At 33.9% G+C, this 21120-nt stretch overlaps 1 protein-coding gene and 1 pseudogene across 1 annotated transcript in view; one reads left to right on the top strand and one right to left on the bottom strand.

Annotated features, from left to right (window-relative positions):
* The window catches only part of LOC145265586 (uncharacterized), a 62448-nt gene that overhangs the window by 22108 nt on the left and 19220 nt on the right, over positions 1–21120 (bottom strand). Inside the window, exons 2-5 of the mRNA XM_080121594.1 lie at positions 17551–17650; positions 11402–11541; positions 7313–7424; positions 5504–5625 (exon numbers count right to left, since the gene is read on the bottom strand). Coding sequence (XP_079977720.1) covers positions 5504–5625; positions 7313–7424; positions 11402–11541; positions 17551–17650 — 474 coding nt within the window. The remainder of the gene's footprint in view (positions 1–5503; positions 5626–7312; positions 7425–11401; positions 11542–17550; positions 17651–21120) is intronic.
* On the top strand, positions 8366–8499 carry LOC145265859 (U2 spliceosomal RNA; annotated as a pseudogene).

Genomic DNA, 21120 nt, shown 5'->3' with positions numbered 1-21120 from the left:
AAGTGTTTAGAGTTTGAAAAACCAGTGCTTGTGCATCTATGTTACTATGCTATTTTTTTAATAGTATTTTCAAATTAAATTTAATTTTTATGAAATTTTTGTTTATTAAATTTTTAGGTGAAAGTACAGAATAGTTACAATACAACCTTCTTCCCATATTAAGAATGGCTTTCTAAATAACAGTTATTTTAGCACAATAACATAGATGCACAAATAACGAAAAACCTTTAAAGGAGTTTCCTTATTTACTCGTATTAATCTTTGTGGGTTATCTGATTTTAAAACTATACTTTTAGAAGAAAAACACTGCTTAAAAACAATTACTCCCTAAAAATAAAAGAAATTAAAATTTGATAATAAAAAATACTTTGCAGTAAGTAGAAAAACTTGAAAATTTACGTAGTTATGTTTCGTAAGAATGTGTAGAATAAACTTGTATGGACTATTTTTTTTTTTTTTTTTTTAATATAAAACTGGAGTATTACCATATTTTCATAAAAATTTCAAATAGAATTTGATGTGAAATATTAGGTTGGTGCAAAAATAATGACGTTCATTTGAACGTCAAAAAATGCCATTATTTTTGCATCAACCTAATAGAAAAACAAATAAAAAAAATATGTTTAAATTCACTGCAGGCACTTGAAATATAATAATACATATTTTAAACAAGTCTTTTTCGTTTTTCCTTTCGAAATAATTAAGCCTAAATCATAATGTTTTCAAATTAAATAATAAACAAACGTTGATTTTTCAATGTTAATAACGAGCGTGTTTTGCGACGGTGAAATCTAAAATGTTTCCACCCCCAAAAAGTTCCTGAAATGAAAAAGCGAACTTTGGTTGTTATCATTTAAAAAACATAATTTTGCCTTTACATGACTTTATTTTATTAATTCATTATCCTCACTCATTTTATTTAAAAATGTAGTTTAAAAATTATTCTAAATAATGATTCCATTTTCTTACCAGTACGGATTGTTTTGATGACGGGACGTTCTTAACAATTCACAGAAAAACTTTTAATCACTTCAATTTTTCAACTTTTAAAGTCATTTCCTCAAGCAAAGATAACGATTTTGCGAAAAATATTTTGTGTAGGTCTTTTCTATGTCAAACTCCAACTATCATCACCATTGCCTCACGGGGGTTCCAAAATCGACCTGCCCTATTGTTACATATGTATTGCAATAATGGTCAGCCAGATCTTTTTGTGGTTGAATTCTTTATAGTAGAAAATTCAGCAATTGCGCAGATTAGTTAACAAGAATAAAAGTTTTTGTGAATTATTGAACTGATGACTCATAATCCGTCTCGTTTGAATTATTCAAACGACTGTTCACATCTTTTAGTTTCATTTTTCGTAATGTTTATGCCGATGTAACCTACAACCTTCTTTGGGTGCATTTTGTCAAACTTAGGAATCTGCAAAGGGTTTTTGAATGGAACCCTTTCTTTAATCCATGGGGGTAGTATGTTCTCGTTCCATCAGCCATGATAAGGTAGAAGTCCTAAAGTAATTCACAATTGTATTCAGAGTAAAAAAATAAAATGTGTGTGTGTATATAAATAATAAAACGTGTGTGTGTGTATATGAATAAATTAAACGTGTGTGTGTGTATATATATAAATAAACTAAACGTGTGTGTGTGTGTATATAAATAAATTAAACGTGTGTGTGTGTATATAAATAAATTAAACGTGTGTGTGTGTATATAAATAAATTAAAAACGTGTGTGTGTGTGTATATAAAATAAATTAAAAACGTGTGTGTATATATAAATAAATTAAACGTGTGTGTGTGTGTGTGTGTATATAAATAAATTAAATAAAACGTGTGTGTATATAAATAAATTAAACGTGTGTGTGTGTGTGTGTGTATATAAAATAAATTAAATAAAACGTGTGTGCATATATATAAATAAATTAAACTTGAGAAATAAATTAGATAGAACTTTATTATATTAGATTGAGAGACCCAAGCTTGGCTTCAGAAGGAGTGATACGACTTTGTATCCTTCTCTCACTGGCCCCTCCCGCCTCCCCTGACCCGAACCTGTTGGACAACTTCATTAGATCATACGTTGAAAACATCACCAACATGACCTCCCACAACACCAAAGCCATCCTGACCGCCGCTATCTATCAGGTATTCGCAGAGCTCCTGTCGGCGCTTGTGGAAAAGGCAGGCTCCCAGTTACAGACCCATATCGAGGTGGTGATTGAGGCTGAAGGCGACTACATTGAATAAATGTCAGCTCTACTACATAATCAAGTTAGTACTGAAACCAAACCTGGGTCTCTTTGGCCTTGTGGGCTGGCGCTGAGTCCTGCTGCCACACCCAGCATCTGCCAACAGTCACCTGATTGCACTACGGGAACACCACATTCTATAGCATATCCAGGTATATTTTGGTGTTGACTTTCAAACTAACTTCGAAGATGTGGGGTAGCATGATGTGACCCTCACTTGAAACCACACCAAAGGGCATAACCGTAGCTGGAAACTTTGCTGAACTGTACCCTCAAGTGTTGAACTGTTTGGATTTGCATTTTGAAAGTGCTGGCAATAGTCCTGTTGTCATAATTTGGATTGGTAGAGAGCAGGAGTTGTACAGTGACGCATCTCCAATCTTGCTTATTGAACATTTGTGTCACTTTTAGGCATGATAGAAGGTTCCTATCGCTCTTGGGATTTGTACACAACTTGCCAACTAGTAGATGGTCTGCAACAAAAAAATAAAACTGGTTTTCATCAAACGGAAATGGAATATAGACTTTTTTTATAGAGCGACAATTTTATCGTTTCATCCTGTATATCAACACACACTATAACTATTTCTTTTACGTAAGAGATTCATGGCATTGCTTTGAAGGGCCAATGAAACAGATCCAATTTAGGCTAAAACCAGCAATTCAATAGACAAAATGCATGATTGTCCAAACATGAACTAACAGAACTATTTCTTCTCTGCTAAGATATCTGTCCGTGCTACAATCACTAAAAGATGAACTTTCCAAACAGGCAACGGTATATTCCAAGCACACCTCGATTGATCAATCATGTAATCCAATAGATTTTGATTGTTTATGAGTTACCTATATTCAACATCACATTCATGAAATTATATATATATATATATATATATATATATATATATATATACTAGCGGAAGTGCCCAGCATTGCCTGGGGTGTTTGAAGGTGTGTGTGTTCAGAAAAAAAAAAAAAAAAAAGAGTAGTAGTAGGCAGGCAGGCTCGAACCTGTGACGCGAAGGCGGAAAAGGGAGAGAAAACATGAATTCTTACTACGGCGCTATGATGCCACAGGAATTGAAAAGCGTTAAAATTTAGCGATATCAATCCAAAAGTTGTCAACTCAATGATAATGAAGTTGAGAATAATAGGAGTCGGCGCAGAAATGAAAGTGACTTTTAAACATGGCCTGAGGCCAGTAAAGCTTTCCGCTTTCTCTCGTGGTATTTATTTGCTTCCCCACGAGGTCGTTCTCCCAAAAAGAAAAAAAAAAAAGGGGGAACCTCTGGCAGTGTCAAAATGAATAGCAATTGTCCAATACGAAGGGTTTCCCAACATTGATCAAAGCTAATTGCTTTCAAGACGTTCCGGCATGAAAGGCCAGGCGCTGTACCATCGCCCCGATTAGGTTCGTTTTATTTATACAAAAAATACTTTAAAAAAAAACCCAAACAATTTCATAGTATTTATTTCGATTTTACTTTTAATATTTTGACACACATTTTTACTGGACATAAGGAATACGATTTTTTTCCATATTTTCAAGGTAATATCTATATATATATAAAAGGCAAAATGTGATCATTTTATGTATGCCTCGCAAAGGCTTTTTTCGCCGGCATTTACGATGGGATTACTATGTCTTAAAACTTTTTATATACCGTCTGAATCATAATATCTACGATTTGCAAACGCGCGTTGCGTCTAGATTTGTTTACATCGACTTTTATAAGATTCGCGCAATTTCGCTGTGTCGCCTGTTTGTTTGGCTTTTTAGTATAGATACAGTGAAAATAAATTCAAACGGTTTGTGTTCTCAGCTTTCACGCAGAAACGTCCAGAAAGCAATCAGCTTTTGATCGATGTGGAGTTTCTCCTTATATCAGACAATTGCTATTCGAGTTGGACAATTCCCTTTAAATGTGGAGCTGCTCTTCCCCCCCTTGGGGAAGCGAAAACTAAAAATACTGTCATGTCATCGTAACGCTCCCGTGATGACCTCATTTAGCGTCAACCTGTCAATCAAACCTCTTTCACTCGCTTTATAAGCCTTAACTTAACATGCTAATCAATTTCTCTCACTTGTGGCTGAGACGGTTAAGTGGTTGGCTTTTGTTTCCACCTCCACGTCAAGGCTTCCGGGTTCAATCCTGCCTCCCGACCAAAACCATTTTTTTTTCTTTTACACCTTTAAACACCCAGGCAACGTTTTTATTTTTCTTTTAATTTAAACAGGGTTATTACTTTGTTTATTCTTTAGTTTACCCCCCCCCATACACACAGCATTGTTATAGTAAGATTGCAGGTTCGATCCGACATGGTTATTTATGCCATTTTTTTTTCATTTTTCTTCATTTTTTTTTGTTTTGGTTTTTCCGATTTTTTTAACATCGTTTTGTTTATAGTATTTAAAAAGGGTTATTACTTACCCCCCCCTACACACACCTACAAGCACCTGCGCAACACCGGGTACCCCCTGCTAGTCTATAATATAAATTTCACCTGTCTATTTAAATATCTGCCTAAAACTTTTGAGAGAAGCGATAGATTTTCAGGAGATTGGTATTGTTTTGAAGCTCCATCCTTCAAATGACAAATATCGAAAAATTGACGAAAAACATTAATTTCTTCACCCTCAACTGGGCCCTTTTCTACAGGGAGGAGTTGCTTTTTTTCGACGATATTTTCAAAAGTCATCCCCTCTTTCCAATTGACTGACCTTAATTTAAACCTATGTCACTTCCGGTTTGGTGATGGCCGCAACAGCAAAGACATCGCGTTTCTTTCCTCCTTTGCGGTACGGGTTCAAACCTGCCTGCCTACTATCACTTTTTTTTTTGCTCAACACACATCTCCAAATACCCAGGCAACAATGGGCACCCAGCTAGTATTAGAAATAAAGCCTTTTCAAAGCAAAAGTCAATATTAAAGGACTTTTCAAGCCTGTGTGAACCCTGATTATTAAGTTTTAAGTTGATAAATTTTGCATGGCTTGATTCAGCCAAAAACCGCAAACACAATTTTTGATTTTTTTTTTTGAATCACCATACATACAATATTATCATCTCCCTTTTAAAGCACAATAAAACCATCATACTTCACTTCAGATTTTGCATTTTAATTCAAGCTTAAAATACTTAATGAACAGACGGACACACACGTCTCTGTTTAACAACAATACCGCCAGAAACAGAGCAGAAGCAGAAACACAAAAAAATGTGAATAGACTTTTTCTCGGCTGACTTACCAAATCTGTGACAGTCTTTGGCTAGCCTGACGAACAACTTGTGTCGATCGATTCGAAGAGACTTGGATTTCAGCAGTTCCCTTTCAGCATCTTTTGCTGTCCGATACTCGGCAATAGCAGAGCTAAATAACAATAACATAATAAAAAAAAAAAAACAGATTAGAATGTGACAGTCTTTTATTTGACAATTTTTTTAAGTTTGGATTATTCTGAAGGTTAGTTACACACATTGTTTCGACCAATATAACCTAAAACCTTCTCCAGGTGTATTTTGTCGATTCTGGAATTTTCTATCAAACGCAGAAATCTGCAAAGAATTTTGAACGGAGCACTTTATTTAATACATGGGTACGATGTTCTCATTCTGTCATTCATGACTTGGTCAACGTCTTCAGCAATTTGCAGTTGTATTCATAGCATTGCCTAAAATGAGGATTGAACCTTCAACCTCCAGAAGAGTGTCATAAACAAATTTTACCTGGTACTTTCTGGACAATTTCAGGAGCCTTATACGTGTTCTTGTTTTAGATGTATAATCTTACTATTTATCATTCATTCCACATTATGTATACATTTTTTTTTTTAAATCTTATCTTGTATTTATGACTGTATAGATTCTATATAATTTGAAACGTATTTAATTAATGTTTTGATAAAATTGATATTTTTCTGAACAGTGCAAAAAATAAGTGTTGTGGAGACGCCCACTAATTAGCATACGTGGGTGAACAAGATATAGATAAAGGTATCAAGTCAGCAAGACCGGGGAGCTGTGTTCGAATGCCGGATAGGCAGGACGCATGTGCCGGTTGCTCCATGAAAGACTTTAACACGTCCTCTGCCGGACAATCTTCCAACTGCACCTTTGTAAATATGTATTATCTTTTTGTCTTAATATATTTGTTTTACCTTTACTTTCTGCATTCGTGTTGTTATTGATACAAACACAACGATAAGTTTTAATGATAATCTGATGTAGGGACCCCAATTTTCTGTTTCAAATTTTCCTTGATTCCGTTTCCACTTTTATTTTAGTAAATTCCGTCTTTTTCCGTTTTCACATTTGCAAAATTTAATTTTCCTTAGGTTTTATGTTTATTGAACTTTTAATACTTTTAAGAGAAAATTGAGATAAATTAAAACTTATCAAACGATTGAAACTTTTATTCTATTTGAAGAAACACATGTTTTTACATGTTGGAATTTTTATCATCACAAAAAGTATTTACAACAAATGACTTCAAGTATATTAAAACTACAACTTTTTGCAAAACAGTATTTCAATCAGAATTCAAATACTCTAACAAAATTTAAACATTAATTCAAACATTTAAAAAAATATCACAAATTGAAAAACAGCTCAAAATTTGAAATTTAATATTTTCCACATTATAAACTGGTTATAACTGATTTTGAAATGTTTTTTTTAGGTCTCAAAAAAATTAGAAATGTTTATAAAGAATTGAACAAAAATAACAGGGTTGTTGTTTTATTTATTATAATATTTATACACCGCAAGTTTATTTTTGAAAAGAAAAAAAAAGAAAAAGAAATAATTAATTTTACATAGAAAATAATTTCACTAAAAAAAAAACAGAAAAAAAACAGAATTCCGTTTCAAATCTACAATTCCGCGATTCCGTGATCGCGGAAAATTGGGGTCCCTGATGTACACACGCAAAAGAAAAAATACAACAAAAAAAAACCCAAAAAAACATAACTTACCAAGTTAAAAAAAAAACCTTACGAATTAAAAAAAAAACCTTACGAATTAAAAAAAAACCTTACGAATTAAAAAAAAAACCTTACCACGCATCCAAATGTTTTATTGATTTAGCACATGGAAAAAGAACGTCCAAATACTCAGTGGTTGTTGAACGGGGTAAGTTTTCAATGTAAAGTTGTCGAGATTTCAGAGGATCTACAAAAACAATTTAAAATTTATATAGTTAACTAGAAAAATACCAGTCCCATGACAGGTATAAGTAATAAATACATCACAAGTTTTAAGTTTTTTTTTCTTTTTCTTTCTTTGAGCGGATACATAGTCTAGTTTTTATTTAAATAATTCGATAAAGAAATTAAATTGTTTTAGACGATTAGAGCATTTGAACCAGACACTAGAAGTTCTTTTTAATTTTCAGAATATTGTTAACACGTAATCAAAAATGAAAAAAGAGAAGAGAAAAAAAATGAAAGAAAAAAGGAAAAAACTGTTAAGCCTCACCCCCATCTTCGTAATTTTTTAGAAAAATGTGCCCACCTTCTCACCCATCCTGTTAACCAAAATATACATATTCTAAAATTAATAATACGTTTAATAATTTAAGATTTCACCAAGCATATAGATATTGAACGCTCACATATATCGACTCTTAAAAATATGTTACTTACTAGCAGGAAGTTGGGGGGAAGGGAGCTTTGCACAGTTGTAAAATATGTTTAAATATGATATTTTAATTAGTCCAGATTTCGTATATATTATTATAGAGTCGTTATTTAAAAAAAAAAAAAAAAGTATTTGGGTGCCATCAGTTAGAATCGAAACCAAAAGCAAAACTGTAGCATTCAAAGCTGGTAATGTTACCACAATACCAACATAACATGCATATGAACTGATTAAAAATTTAAAAATAAACAGATGAATGTACAAAATGTATAAACGTTTTTTTTCAATTTTATTCCCTTTTTGACCCCTTCAAAACTATTTCAACCAGCTAAAGCCCAATAAAATGTCCATAAAAAATCCAAGCATTTGAGGCCCCTAGCTCCGCTCTGCAACTTTTAATTTCGGAAGAGATAGAGTTTGAAAATATGGAGACAGACAAACAGACAGACATAGTGAGTTTTATAAATTAGATTACATTTTTCTTGGCCTTTTGGTCAAGATCAAAGTGTAGTATCTGTTCTTCAGATGCTGCACTTCCATTTCTTGTTCTCTTTCGGTGGAGGAGAAATCCTTCACGACTGAGACAATTTTTATTTTTGTACCTTTTCTCCACGTTAAAAAACGACCCTGGTGTCTAACTGTCCCGTGGGGAGGCATAGTAAATAGGTACATAGTACTCGTGCAGTTTAGTGACATAGTAAATAGGTACATTAATATAATACAGAGCAATTCTTTTTTAGTATCTAACTTATTTTAAAAGTGTTTTTTTTTTTGTAGGAGTGGGTGCAGGTTGCAGTGGGTGCACTATTAAATGGTAAAGCATACAAAAAAAAAAAATAAATAAGTTGCCCATATTATTCAACAGGTTGCTGAAAATATATATTGAAAAATTCATTCTGATCTCTTGATTACAATAGAAAAATGCGAGCATCAAAAGTAATATGGTTAAACATGGAAAAGAAAAGGACAAAATATTCTAGAAAAAAATATCATAAATTTATAACTTAAAATATTGCAGCATTAAAAATTGATTATATAATGTTAAATTGAATTAAAAAAAAAATCTTAATGCTGCAATATTTTAAATTATAAATTTATTATATTTTTTACTAGAATATCTTGTCCTTTTCTTTTCCAGGTTTAACTATATTACTTTTCATGCTCGCATTTTTCTATTGTAATCCATGATTTTTACAGGCTTCCAGTAAATTCACTTATTTGTTTAATTTCAGTCTTATTTTTCTGCTCCCATAAACATAACATATGTAATAGCAATGTACGAAACTCATTGGCTTTCATTTTCTCAGTTTCACTTGTTACTTCTCTTTTCGCGTGAGCAGTGAATTAGTAGCAATACTAGTCACTGAAGCGACGTGGTTGTTATGGAAACCAGTCATAAAAAACGTCGCTCACCGCCTTACGAATTTTTACAATTTTGAACACTGGTAAATTCATCAAAACTTTTGTTTTACTGAACAAAAATTGAAAAATTTTTTTCACAATATAGCTGAGAAGGTGATCTATAAACTGTAATATTTGAACTTTGGTCGAAAAATGAGTGAGCGATGAAAGCAGTTCTAAATGACTAAAACTGCCACTTAATCATATATTCAAACACTACCGCTGAAGCGACGTGGTTGCTATGGAAACCAGTCATAAAAAAACGTTACTCACCTACTTATGGATTTTTACGATTGTAAACACTGGTAAATTCATAATTTTTGTTTTACTAAACTAAAATTGAACATTTTTTTTTCACAATATAGCTGAGAAGGTGATCTATATACCGTAATATTTGAAATTTGGTCGAAAAATGAATGAGTGGTGAAGCTTTAAACCAGTTCTAAATGACTAAAACTGTCACTTAATCATATATTCAAACACTAATATTCAGGTGCATCATATCAAACTCAGAGATCTTTTTATTGAACTCGAGAATCTGCACAGAATTTCAAATGGAAGTCTTCATTTAATCCATGGACTTCGTATGCTCTGATTTCATCAGCCATGACCGGGTAGAAGTCCTAAGTAATTTTAAGTATTACCTGTACTGAAGATTAAACCTTCAACCTCCAGAAAAGCTGAATTTTACCTTGCGACCTATGGTACAACGGATAAAGTATTTTAGCACAGAACAAGAGCAGGTTTACTTCATAGATTAAATAAAAGGTTCCTTTTGAAATACTGCGCAGATTTTGGAGTCCAACAAGATACACCTGAAGATGGTCAGAGGCTACATCGGCTGAAACGTGAAAATAATACTGAAGATGAGAACAGTAGTCCGAATAATAGAAAAATTCTGTTTTTACTTATAATTATTTTTCTATTTTTTTGTAAATTTTAGAATTCATACTTATTTCGGCATGAAATGTAAGTAGGTACTAATGTTTTTCTATGAAATGCATTTTTTCAAAGACACATTGAAGTTGCACTGATTTCTAAAGAAATTTGTAAGAGTAGGGGAAGTCACTCCTTAATCAAAAATCGGAGTTACTTCCCTTCACATTAAATGTCTGGGGAAAAATCAACATTTTCTGATGTGCGAGGTTAGGATCAAAGAAAAAAATTTTTGTTTTTATATTTTGGCTATTATTCATCTGGGGCAACGCAGATCAAGAATATACCAACTTTGTGGGTATTCCGTATTATTTGAATTCTTCAAACTACTATTCTTATCTTGAATGCCATTTTCACAACGTTTCAGTCGATGTAACCTCCGATTTTCTTCAGGTGTATCTTATTGAATTCAGGAATGTTTGTATTGAACTCGGGAATATGGACGGGATTTCGACCTGAAGGTCATAGATTACATTAGCCAAAACATTGTGAAAATGAAACTCCAGATAAGAACAGTAGTCGAAAGAATCTGAATGATACGAATAAACAATCCTCATCTGAAAAATTCAGAAATGTTTGTAGGCATTTGTTTTGTAGTTTTTTTTTTTTTTTTTTTTTTTTTACTTCTAACTGGACATACAAACATATGCACTTATGGTACTTGTACAGTTTAATCAAGACATTTAAAAAATTAAAATATCGAGAAAAAAAAAAGAAAGTACATTGTACGCATCCATTTTCAACTAAACATCTAAAAAAAATTTCAATTAATTTGATTGAGAAGTTTTTTGTTTTTTTTTTACAGCGAAAAAAAAACGTTTTTTAAACACGCGACAGGGAGATAACTCAATTTAAAGCACCAATACTCCCTCTTTATCTAATACTAGCTTTTCTTCCTAAAAATCGAATCTTTTGCTCGGTATCATAATAAATTGTTTTTTTTTTTTGCTGTAAAAAAAATTAAAAAAAAAAAAAATTACTTGAGTAAATTCGGAGAACTTCATTCCATAACAGATACGTACAATATAAACGTTTTCCGATATTTTCATTTTTTAATGTCTTGATTAAACTGTACAAATACTGCACTTACAAACACAGACAACTGCCCTTTTATATACAAGATATTTCTTCTTTTTTTTTTGTTTTCATTAAAGTTTCCAAGTTGGCATTACCGTCATTCGATGGTTCTTCATTTTTTGCAGAGAAGCCTTCAATTCCAAGAACCTTGTTTTCTATCATAAGCGTCTTGTCTTTTAGGATGTAATTCTCTGCATCTCGAACGGAACCAAATTCCACAATTGCTGTCGTGGAACTAAAAGACAAAAAAAAAAAAAAAAAAAAGCAATAAATTTAAAAGCATTATTCAACGTTCAAGTCACCATATTTGACAGTATACAAGACAATCTTGCACTTCCCGCATTTTATTTTGTCCTCAGTTCCTCCTAAACTGTTGTCTTATTTCTTAGAGAACACCACCTATTCCACCCTGATCTGTTTTGTTTTTTACATTCCACTCAGCCCCTACTCCCATTTAGAGACTGTCTTGCTTGATTTTGTATTATCTGGAAAACACTGTGTTAGTAGAGCCTTCCTACATCTATTTGGTTGGGTTCCTTGCCCGTACCAATGTCTCTCTCCAGATTTTCCCATCTTCCATCAACTGCCTTAGATCTTAAGGATAACAGTTGGCATCGTGCAATTTGCTGGATGTATGTGAATCTAGATGCTCGTGCCGTGGTGTCCACAACAATACATTTCTCATCAGCTCTTGTTTGCTCTTCTGGCAGTGACCATCATATCATAGATGTCCCTCCGTGATGGTAGTAGATATGGCAGGTAGGTTGCCATAAAGTTGCTACTTTATGAGATGATCTTGTTCATAGCGTACAGGTGTACGTGCATGTAGCTTTTTTTCTAATTTTCCAAACTTATATTTTTTTTTTCTTTTCTATCGTCAATTTGGATATTGTAAATATTGTCCGACTCCACACAATGAAATTTTTTTTAAAAAACAAATTAGAGTTTGTCTAAGTAGGTTTGATTGTTTTGATTTCTGGCATGTATCAACCCTTCTGGAATTATTTAATTCCAGATTTTACCAAAATAACCAGACTTTTACCAAAATGATTTCAGATTTTACCAAAATGACCAGAATTATTTAATTCCAGATCTGGTCATTTTGGTAAAAAATTTTATGTTTTAAGTTGTTTATATCTTCAAATATTTATTCATGGTGTTTAGTTTGGTTGTTTTGTAGAGAAAAATTGTCAAAAAGATAATAAGTGGTTGTGACATTGAAAGTTTTCAAAGGAAAGTTGCCTCAGTTTGTAGAAATGGAGTTGAGTGCAATTCAACTTTTTCTCATACTTTTAATTATTATATATGCAAGAAATGCCATGGAATCTATAAATATAAAAGCGGAAATATTTGTGTGTGTGTGTTTTCGAGCATGTCCAAGAAAGGCTTCTTTCCGAGAACCGATTGGTCGCCTCACAACTTTTTAAAACTTTTTATATCGCGCCTAAATGATAATATCTACGAGTTAACAACCAGGGGTCGCCTGTTTATTTAATTTGCCCGACTTTGAAAAGATAAATATTCAACAATTTTCGATCGCCGCATGTCCATTAAGCTTTTTCGTATAAAAAAAGAAGCGAACAGACTCGCAGTAAATAAAACACTGTCCCGCACTCAAAGTTTCCGTCATTAACTCGTCAAAAACGGGCACCTGCCAAGTTGCACATTTTTTTTTCACACTTTATTATTTTCTAACTGCGTGTGAAGGCTTCGTTTTTTTTTAAAAACAACCAACATTTTTTCTTTTCATTTACCCAAAAACACACACACCTACAAATACCCGGGCAATGCCGGGTACCCGCCGTTAGTCTATATATAAATATACAAGCGAAAATGTGTGTATGTATGTATGTTCGCATTTTGTGTATGTCCGAGAAAGGCTTTTTTCTGAGAAGCGATCGGTCGACTCATTTCTTAAAACTTTTTATATCACGTCTAAATGATAATATCTATGAGTTAACAACGGGGGTCGTCTGTCTATTTAATTTGCTCAACTTTGAAAAGATAAATATTCAACATTTTCCGATCGCCGCATGTGCATTAAGCTTTTTCGTATAATAAAAGCAAAACTAATTCTGGTGGCATTTTTCCGGAAACGTCCGAAAGCAATCAGCTTTGATCAATGTGGAGTTTCTCCTTATATCAGACGATTACCATTCAATTTGGACAATCCCGTTTTTATGGAAAACTGGTTTTCCTCACAACATCTTGGGAAAAAAAAAAAAAAAATTTAAAAATCCTGCCCCGCAGTCAAAGTTGACCTCATTAAGTACGGGCACCTGCCAAGTTTTAATACTTGAATAACTTCAAACATGTTTCCGTTACTATTTTGTGGTGGCCCAGTGGTTAACGTCGCACGTTTTTTTTCCACACTTTAATTTCCAACTTCGACTCAAGGGTTCGGGTTCGATCCGGACACAAACATTCGGGTGTTTTGATTTACCTAAAAGCACACACACCTCCAAAAATCCGGGCATCGCCAGGTACCCCCCCCCCGCTAGTATATATATAAAAGACAGAAATGGCGCGCACATTTTTGTATGTCTGTGAAAGGCTTTTTTCGGGGGTAGGGGTGGCGGCTCTTGACCACGTTAATATTATTTTAGAACTTTTTATATACTCCCTAGATTATAATATCTACGATTTATATACAACCTAGATTATAATATCTACGATTTATATACAACCTAGATTATAATATGCACGATTTGCGAACAGACGTCGTCTCTAACATTTATTTTGATCGACTTTTATAAAATTCATGCTATTCCGTCCTTTCGTGTGTTTCTTTGTCTTTTTCGTATAAATAAAGCGAAATTAATCGAAGCAAATCGTCTCGCCTGGCCTTCATGGCCGAGACGTCTTGAAGGCAATCAGCTTTGATCAATGTTGGGGAAACCCTTCACATCAGACAATTGCTATTCATTTGGAGAGCTCCCCTTTTTTTCGGGGAAGCTAGTTTTCCCAAATATCGTGAGGAGGCGCAGAAACGAAGGCCAGTTTCTGCGTCTGCGTGATTCTTAACTTCAAGTCAACTTTTTAATCGTTGATTTTGAACACTTTTCACTTCCTCTCATGTCTTAGCGTAACGGTAAGATGTCAGCTTTTCTTTCACTTTCTTTTCTGCCTTTGCGTCACGGGTTCGAGCCTGCCTGCCTACTAACACATTTTTTTTTCCAAACACCCCGGCAACGCCAAGCACCCCTGCTAGTTATTCATAAGTTAGAGAATAATTAATTTGACTGCAAGAAGTCTAAGACGATAGAGAATGAGAAATCAGATGGGGAGAAAGTATACTTGGATGTTGAGTCTATTGAGATTATCCAGAAGTTTTGTTACCATGGTGATATCATTGAAGCACAAGGAGGAGCAGGTGTAGATTAAGTTCAGGGAACTTCCAGAGGTTGAAGCCCAATTACAGGAGACTAAACCAGACCTTTTATTTTTAAGCAAAACTGGCATTGTACAGACTATTTCCCTAAATGAGTTCGTAATTAAGGGACACTAACTTAATTTCCAAATCTGACCCCCAAGATCGCCATGGGCATGGAATATGTGCCTATATTAAAAATGGCTTTCCATGTGGTAGGGATATCTCCAGAGAAGATCCTAACTTACCCTATATGTGCTTCCGGGTTGCACTAGCTCACACTGCTGCATTTATATTTACTCTCTATCGCCCCCATAACTGTGAGGTTACTATCTTCAAAAACATATCTGAGAAAATTGACCAAGTTCTATCAGCTTATCCTTCAGCTAACATTCACGTATGTGGAGACGTCAATGTTCATAATGTGGAATGGTTGACCCACTCAAATAAGACCGATGATGAGGGGAGGTTCTGTCATGATTTTTTCATTGCTTATGACCTCACTCAGATTGTTCACGAACCCACCTGTGTGCCGGAAAATGACGGCCAATATGCGAGTCTCCTAGACCTTTTTCTCATAACTTGCGCTGAACTATGTTCAGTTTCCATTCTATCTCCTCTTGGATCTTCCAACCACTCAGTTGTATCAATTAAGATAAAAATGAAATGTAAGAAGTCCTCACACGTACCTCTCCATCGTACAGTATATCGATACACTATGGCTGACTGGATTAGTTTCTGTACATTTAAATCGGATCTATCTCTGCATACCATGTTTAAAAAGGATGTGTCCTCTATAGTATCAGACCTGACGGAATGGTTAATTGTAGGTATAGACAGTTTCATAGGCTTGAAAAAGTTCCAGCAAAAACCTAACATCCAGCCATGGTTCTCTTCAGAATGTGCTGCTGCCATTGCGCATAGAAATCACTTTTTCCACTGCTTCCAATGTAATAGATGTATGGAAACTAAAGCCGCTTTCAGGACTGCCAGCAACCATTGTAAGAAAGTAATAAAGAACGCAAGAGAGTTATATGCTCAGTCTGTCAAGTCCAAAGTAGCTGAGCAGCAGCTTGGTTCCCACCAGTTTTGGCAAATAGCAAACAGAATCCTGAACAGAAGCGGGTGCTCTATTCCAACTATCATCAATGGACCGGAGTTAATCTCGTCAGCATCAGACAAAGCCAAACCCTTTGCCAAGAACTTTGCCGCTAATTCAACCCTTTGCGACCAAGGCCGCCAACCCCCAATATTTCCTCCTGTATCAGAAAACACGCTATGTGATATACAAATATCTGTACGTAATCTTGCCAAGCTAATCAAAAACCTTGACTCCAGTAAAGCAACTGGCCCTGACGGTATTCTAATTATAGTACTCAAAAAACTTCAGCCTGAACTAACGCTCATACTTACAAAACTGTTTAAACGTTGTCTTAAGGAGAATTGCTTTCTGATCTTCTGAGTATCCTAGGGAAAAACTTTGCATAAATCTTCCACATCTTTAGTTCCTCATGATTGTGTGTACAGTTCCCACACTGACATCAAACTGTCCACTTATTGTCTCGATAGACACACGACGGTCCTTATCCGTGAAATTCTTTATTTGGCCAATCAGCTCTCATGTTTTGACTTCCTTACTCCTCCTACACCTCTCATCATCCCTCACAGACTCCCTGCCTTCCTCGAGTCTCTTATGCCACTCAAAAACTGATGCTCAATTCATGCTAGATGGTCCAAAAGCATTTTGAAGCATTCTGTGGCATTTTTTTACAAATTTAAAACAAAATTTTATTGCATATTGCTCTTCTTAAGTGTTCTCACGTCCAGATTGCATTTTTTGATATTCACTAACTGTAATAATCAGGCTTTAGTAGGGTGTATTCCAATTTCTGTTGTAACTGTTCATTTGAACCCGGAAATTATAAAAATTGGTCAGTCATCTCATAAGATTTATAGCAATGACATACTGAATTTTCAAAAGTCTATGACAATTTTAAATGTCTAGACAAAAAGTCTGGAAAATTATTAAAGGAACCTTGTAAAAGAATTCTTAAAAATTTAGGCGACATAACTGCAACATTATTTAGACTTATCTCTCTTGCTTGGCATTAAAATCTGCCATTTCAAAACAGAAAAAATTGCACTGTTAATCTAAATATTAATTTACTTGTTTGTCCGTACGTCCAGTATCAAAAAAAGAAAAATCATCATCACAAACATTAAGGAGAAACAAATTACATCACTTTATAGTCACTTTTTATCAGTTAAAAATCATTAAACCATTTCTTAAAAAACATGGCTGTCTGCTTACGGTTTCAAATTGGCTATCTCATTTTATAAAAAAAAAAAAAAAAAAAAATCATGCTGAGAGGAGACTAAGTTTTTTTTATTATACTGTTTAAAATTTTTTAAAAAATGTGCTAATGAATTGACATTTGTTCCTTTATAATTCAGATTAAATAATTATTCAAAAGAAAAACCCCAAAAAACAAAACAGTGTGTTTATTTGAATTTTCATTGAAAAAATAAATAAATAAATAAATAATAATCTAAATTTTTTAAATCAATTCTTTTTAGCTTCAAAGAGCTAAGAAAGAATTTGCTAAAACATTGTTTTAAATTCGTCATTATTTGTTTTATTTTTTATTTATTTCAGTTTTAAAAATTTTCAACTTCTGTAGAATTTCCAAGAGTTCTATTAGTATCTATGATTTTTTTGTAAAAAAAAAATAAATAAATAGATCTATCGCATATACTGGATCATTTTTCATAATTGTTGGAATCTATAATAATTTCATTATACTGCAGAAGCACACCACTGTCAACCAAAAAGATATATAACATCGATATTCTGAATACAGTAGAAATACTTACGAAGGTTTCCGTTCAACATTGACAGACTCTGAGAAGATAAAGCCGAGAACATCATTAGAAATATCTTGAGGTAAGTTGGAAACTTTGATGAAACGATCAGCTGAAATGAAAAATTATTTCATTTGAATTAAACTTACATAATAAAATTACCCCCTTCTTAAAATTGAACAATTTTCATTATTTCATTGCGAAAACAATAAAAATGTCATCAATAATGTTTCTTTGTAAAAAAATTGTCAAAGAAATTTGAATGTTGGACTTTATGAATTTTTGAGATAAGGATTGATTAATTGTATAATCGGACTATTGTTCTCATCTTGAATGTCATTCTCACAACGTTTTGGCCAATGTAGCCTCTAACCTGCCTAAGAGTGCATCGTGTCATACTTAGGAATCTGTATGGAATTTCGAACAGGACCTTTCATTTAATTCATAGAGGTAGCATGCTCTTGTTCTGTCAACCATGACCGGATAAGTCTTAATTTTCAGTTGTATTCGCATCGAGGATTGAACCTCTAACCCTCAGAAGAAGACCATTTAGAACTGAATTACCTAGTACTTTATTACGCCATGGGTTTTTGCAGACAATTCTGGAATGATTTTGAGAGCCTTAAACCTATTCTTGCTTTTAGATGTACAAGCTTACAGAACGGTGCAGATTCCAGAGTTGGACAGAAAGATTATATGTTCGACAAAATAAACTTGAAGGTCAGAGATTGTATCAGTTGAAATACGAGAACACCATTCAATACGAGAACGGACCAAATAATCAAAATAATCAAAATCGGTATAGTCTTGTTACAGAATTTTTAAAATTTCTGATTTTATAAAATAAATCACTCCTTATGAACCCTAAAAGACACTGAAGGCTCATCATCATCGAATCCGAAGATTCTGTTGTTGACATTGGTTTCCCTGATATTTTTCTAGTCAGAATTTTTTCTAGACAGACATGGGGTTACTTACGGGAAGGTCCACGAGAAGATTGCCAGCATCCTAAGTGAAAGTCAGTTTTTGTGCAACGAACTGGGTTTGAACTTGGGATGCTCAGGTTGTCAATCCACGTGATTAAACCATACTGAACCACCATAGTTAATGAGATGGATGAAGAATATAATGAGGATTTAAAATGATGGATGAAATGTATAGAGTTTGATTACTAATGGTGGCAGTGTTGGGACTAAATAGAGAGGAAATAGGGACTCCTTCCTCTAAAGATGTTGCGATTGTGATGCTCATCAGATACAATGTAGTATTTTATTATCACAACTGAATGTGTCTAAAATGGTGTTCGAAAGCTACAAAAGATATTGGCTATTAGGCTAGATGTAATGAATTTTTATTCGGCATCTGTTGTTGCAGACCTATGATATTTTTGGTCCAGATGAGAATTTCTGCAGTCATTATTATTATACGAGAGATAAAAAAAAAAAAACAAAGAAATTGGTGCTAATGTAGAGAGTGATCCGCGCTATTTTTTAAATCGTATTTCCACATTTAATTAAAGTTTTATGATATGATTTTTTATTCAATTGTAAGGTTAAAGTACAGAATAGGTACAAAACACGTTCCCCTCCCCATGTTAAGAACGGCTTTTTAAATAATAACATTATTTCAGCACGGATCACTCTCTGCATGAGTACCAAGAAATCTTTATGATGTATGTACTTGTCATGGAACGAAGATGTCATATTCCGAAAATTACATGGGTTTGGTTAGTAACTCTTCTAAATATTTGGTTAGTAAACGAAAATATTTAGTTGTCAAAGTTCAACTAAAGATAAATTTGTCTGTAAAACCCTGTACTGAGTGCAAAAAAAAAAAAAAAAAAAAAAATTCAGCTGAATGTAGTGTAATTAATCTTTGTTAGTTAATTATGAAGTAAATAAAGAAAACTTACCTTTCTTCCTTACATGATTCATACGGGAAGTTATATTGACAAGTTGACAAAAGAAAACAAATTAATTAGCACTTAACATTTCTTAGTCTTTTACACACAGACATAGGAAAGACGTCTTTTTTATTCACATGTTTACAACGAAGAGAAAGAACATGTCACAAATATGCAGTTTTTATATATACAGTCAATCAAAGGGAGACAACTCAATTACCCAATGCCCAAAGCACAACATCACTAAACCGACAAGGGGAGGCAACTCCAAGTTACCTAAGCCCTTCCATTATTGAAAATAAGCACAATCTGGAACTATCAAAGGGAGACAACACTTCAAGCATTAAAACCTGACAACATTGATAAATTTCCAATACTGAAGATTTAGATAGGAACAGTAAGAGCCCACAAGAAGCTGCATAGTCTCCTGACTTGGATTATCGCTTATTTCGAACATTAAAAAAATCATTAGGATGACCGTCGGGTTAGCATCACAAGAGAATACTGGAAAGGAGTTAGATTCATAATTCACATCAAAACCTAAAGAATTGTACAAGTGAGGCATTTATAAGCTTCTTGATAGACGGAATGAAGTCAGAGAGCAAAGGTTGTTATTTTTATGAATAAAGATTTTCAATCAGAAAAGATTTTCAAAAACAGATTTCATTTTCAATATAAAATTTAAAATCACAAAACTTCTGCACCGTCAACATAATATATTTATAACCTTTTTGATAGATGAATTGAAGTTATAGAGAGCAAAGTTTGTTACTGTCGTTGGAAAAGTACAAGTGCATTGCAGCCGGAGGAGATTACATCGAAAGGGACTAGAGTTTCAGGTGTGTACTATTAAGAAAAGTGCCCATAGGGAAATGTATGGAAACTTATTGAAGGTAACTTGTAAATCAGCCAAAACTTTTGTACCGACCTAACAGTGTAGTATTGGGAATCCCAGCTTAATTGCTATCTAGGTAGTTTTAGAAATAGAAAGTTATGTAAGTATATTTTCATTTCCCATCAGCGAGTTGGCAAGGTCACAAAAGGTTAGGGTTGACAGGTATCAACCTAGAGAGAATGCACTGGAAATTAGGGGTGACACAGGAATTGTGGTCGTAGGCTTCCGGTTGACGACCACATGGGCTGAGAGTTGGTTTAGGCAGCAGAGGAAGCAGATCGGAGATTTCAGGTCTCTCCCGACAATCAGGGTTCGAGATGATAGGCTTGCCTTGAAATAAAAGATTGAAGCTTCAAATCCACCTTGTTTATCAATACATCTGTCTGCAGTGACCACTTCCCAACGAGATGGCAGTCCAGCGTCCAAGAAGAGATCATCCACTGGCCAAGGCAAGCAGGTATGTACTCATTATACATTTGCACGTACACGTCTCGAAGACGTTCATGGCAAGAAACAGGGTAAGGATAAGAACACACCCACACACACACATATAACAGTGAACTGCACGTAACATACGTAAGAGCATACACACCCACACCCGTATATGTAATATATATATGATAAACACACAGACGCTTAGTAGTAAACGTAAAAGTACCCGTAAAAGTAACAAGCAAACAAAGTAGAAGTAAGTGATTAAATAAATAATAAACAGGACAGCAAACATTTACGGTAACAATGGTTCATACCGACACAAAGATGGCTGGTGGTGCTATTAAGCTGT

The sequence above is a fragment of the Euprymna scolopes genome, chromosome 40, assembly GCF_053919585.1.
Source record: "Euprymna scolopes isolate OS-2025 chromosome 40, ASM5391958v1, whole genome shotgun sequence".
Classification (NCBI taxonomy): domain Eukaryota; kingdom Metazoa; phylum Mollusca; class Cephalopoda; order Sepiida; family Sepiolidae; genus Euprymna; species Euprymna scolopes.
The sequence above is the reverse complement of the archived record's forward strand: the minus strand, read 5'-3'. Positions and strand labels throughout refer to the sequence as shown.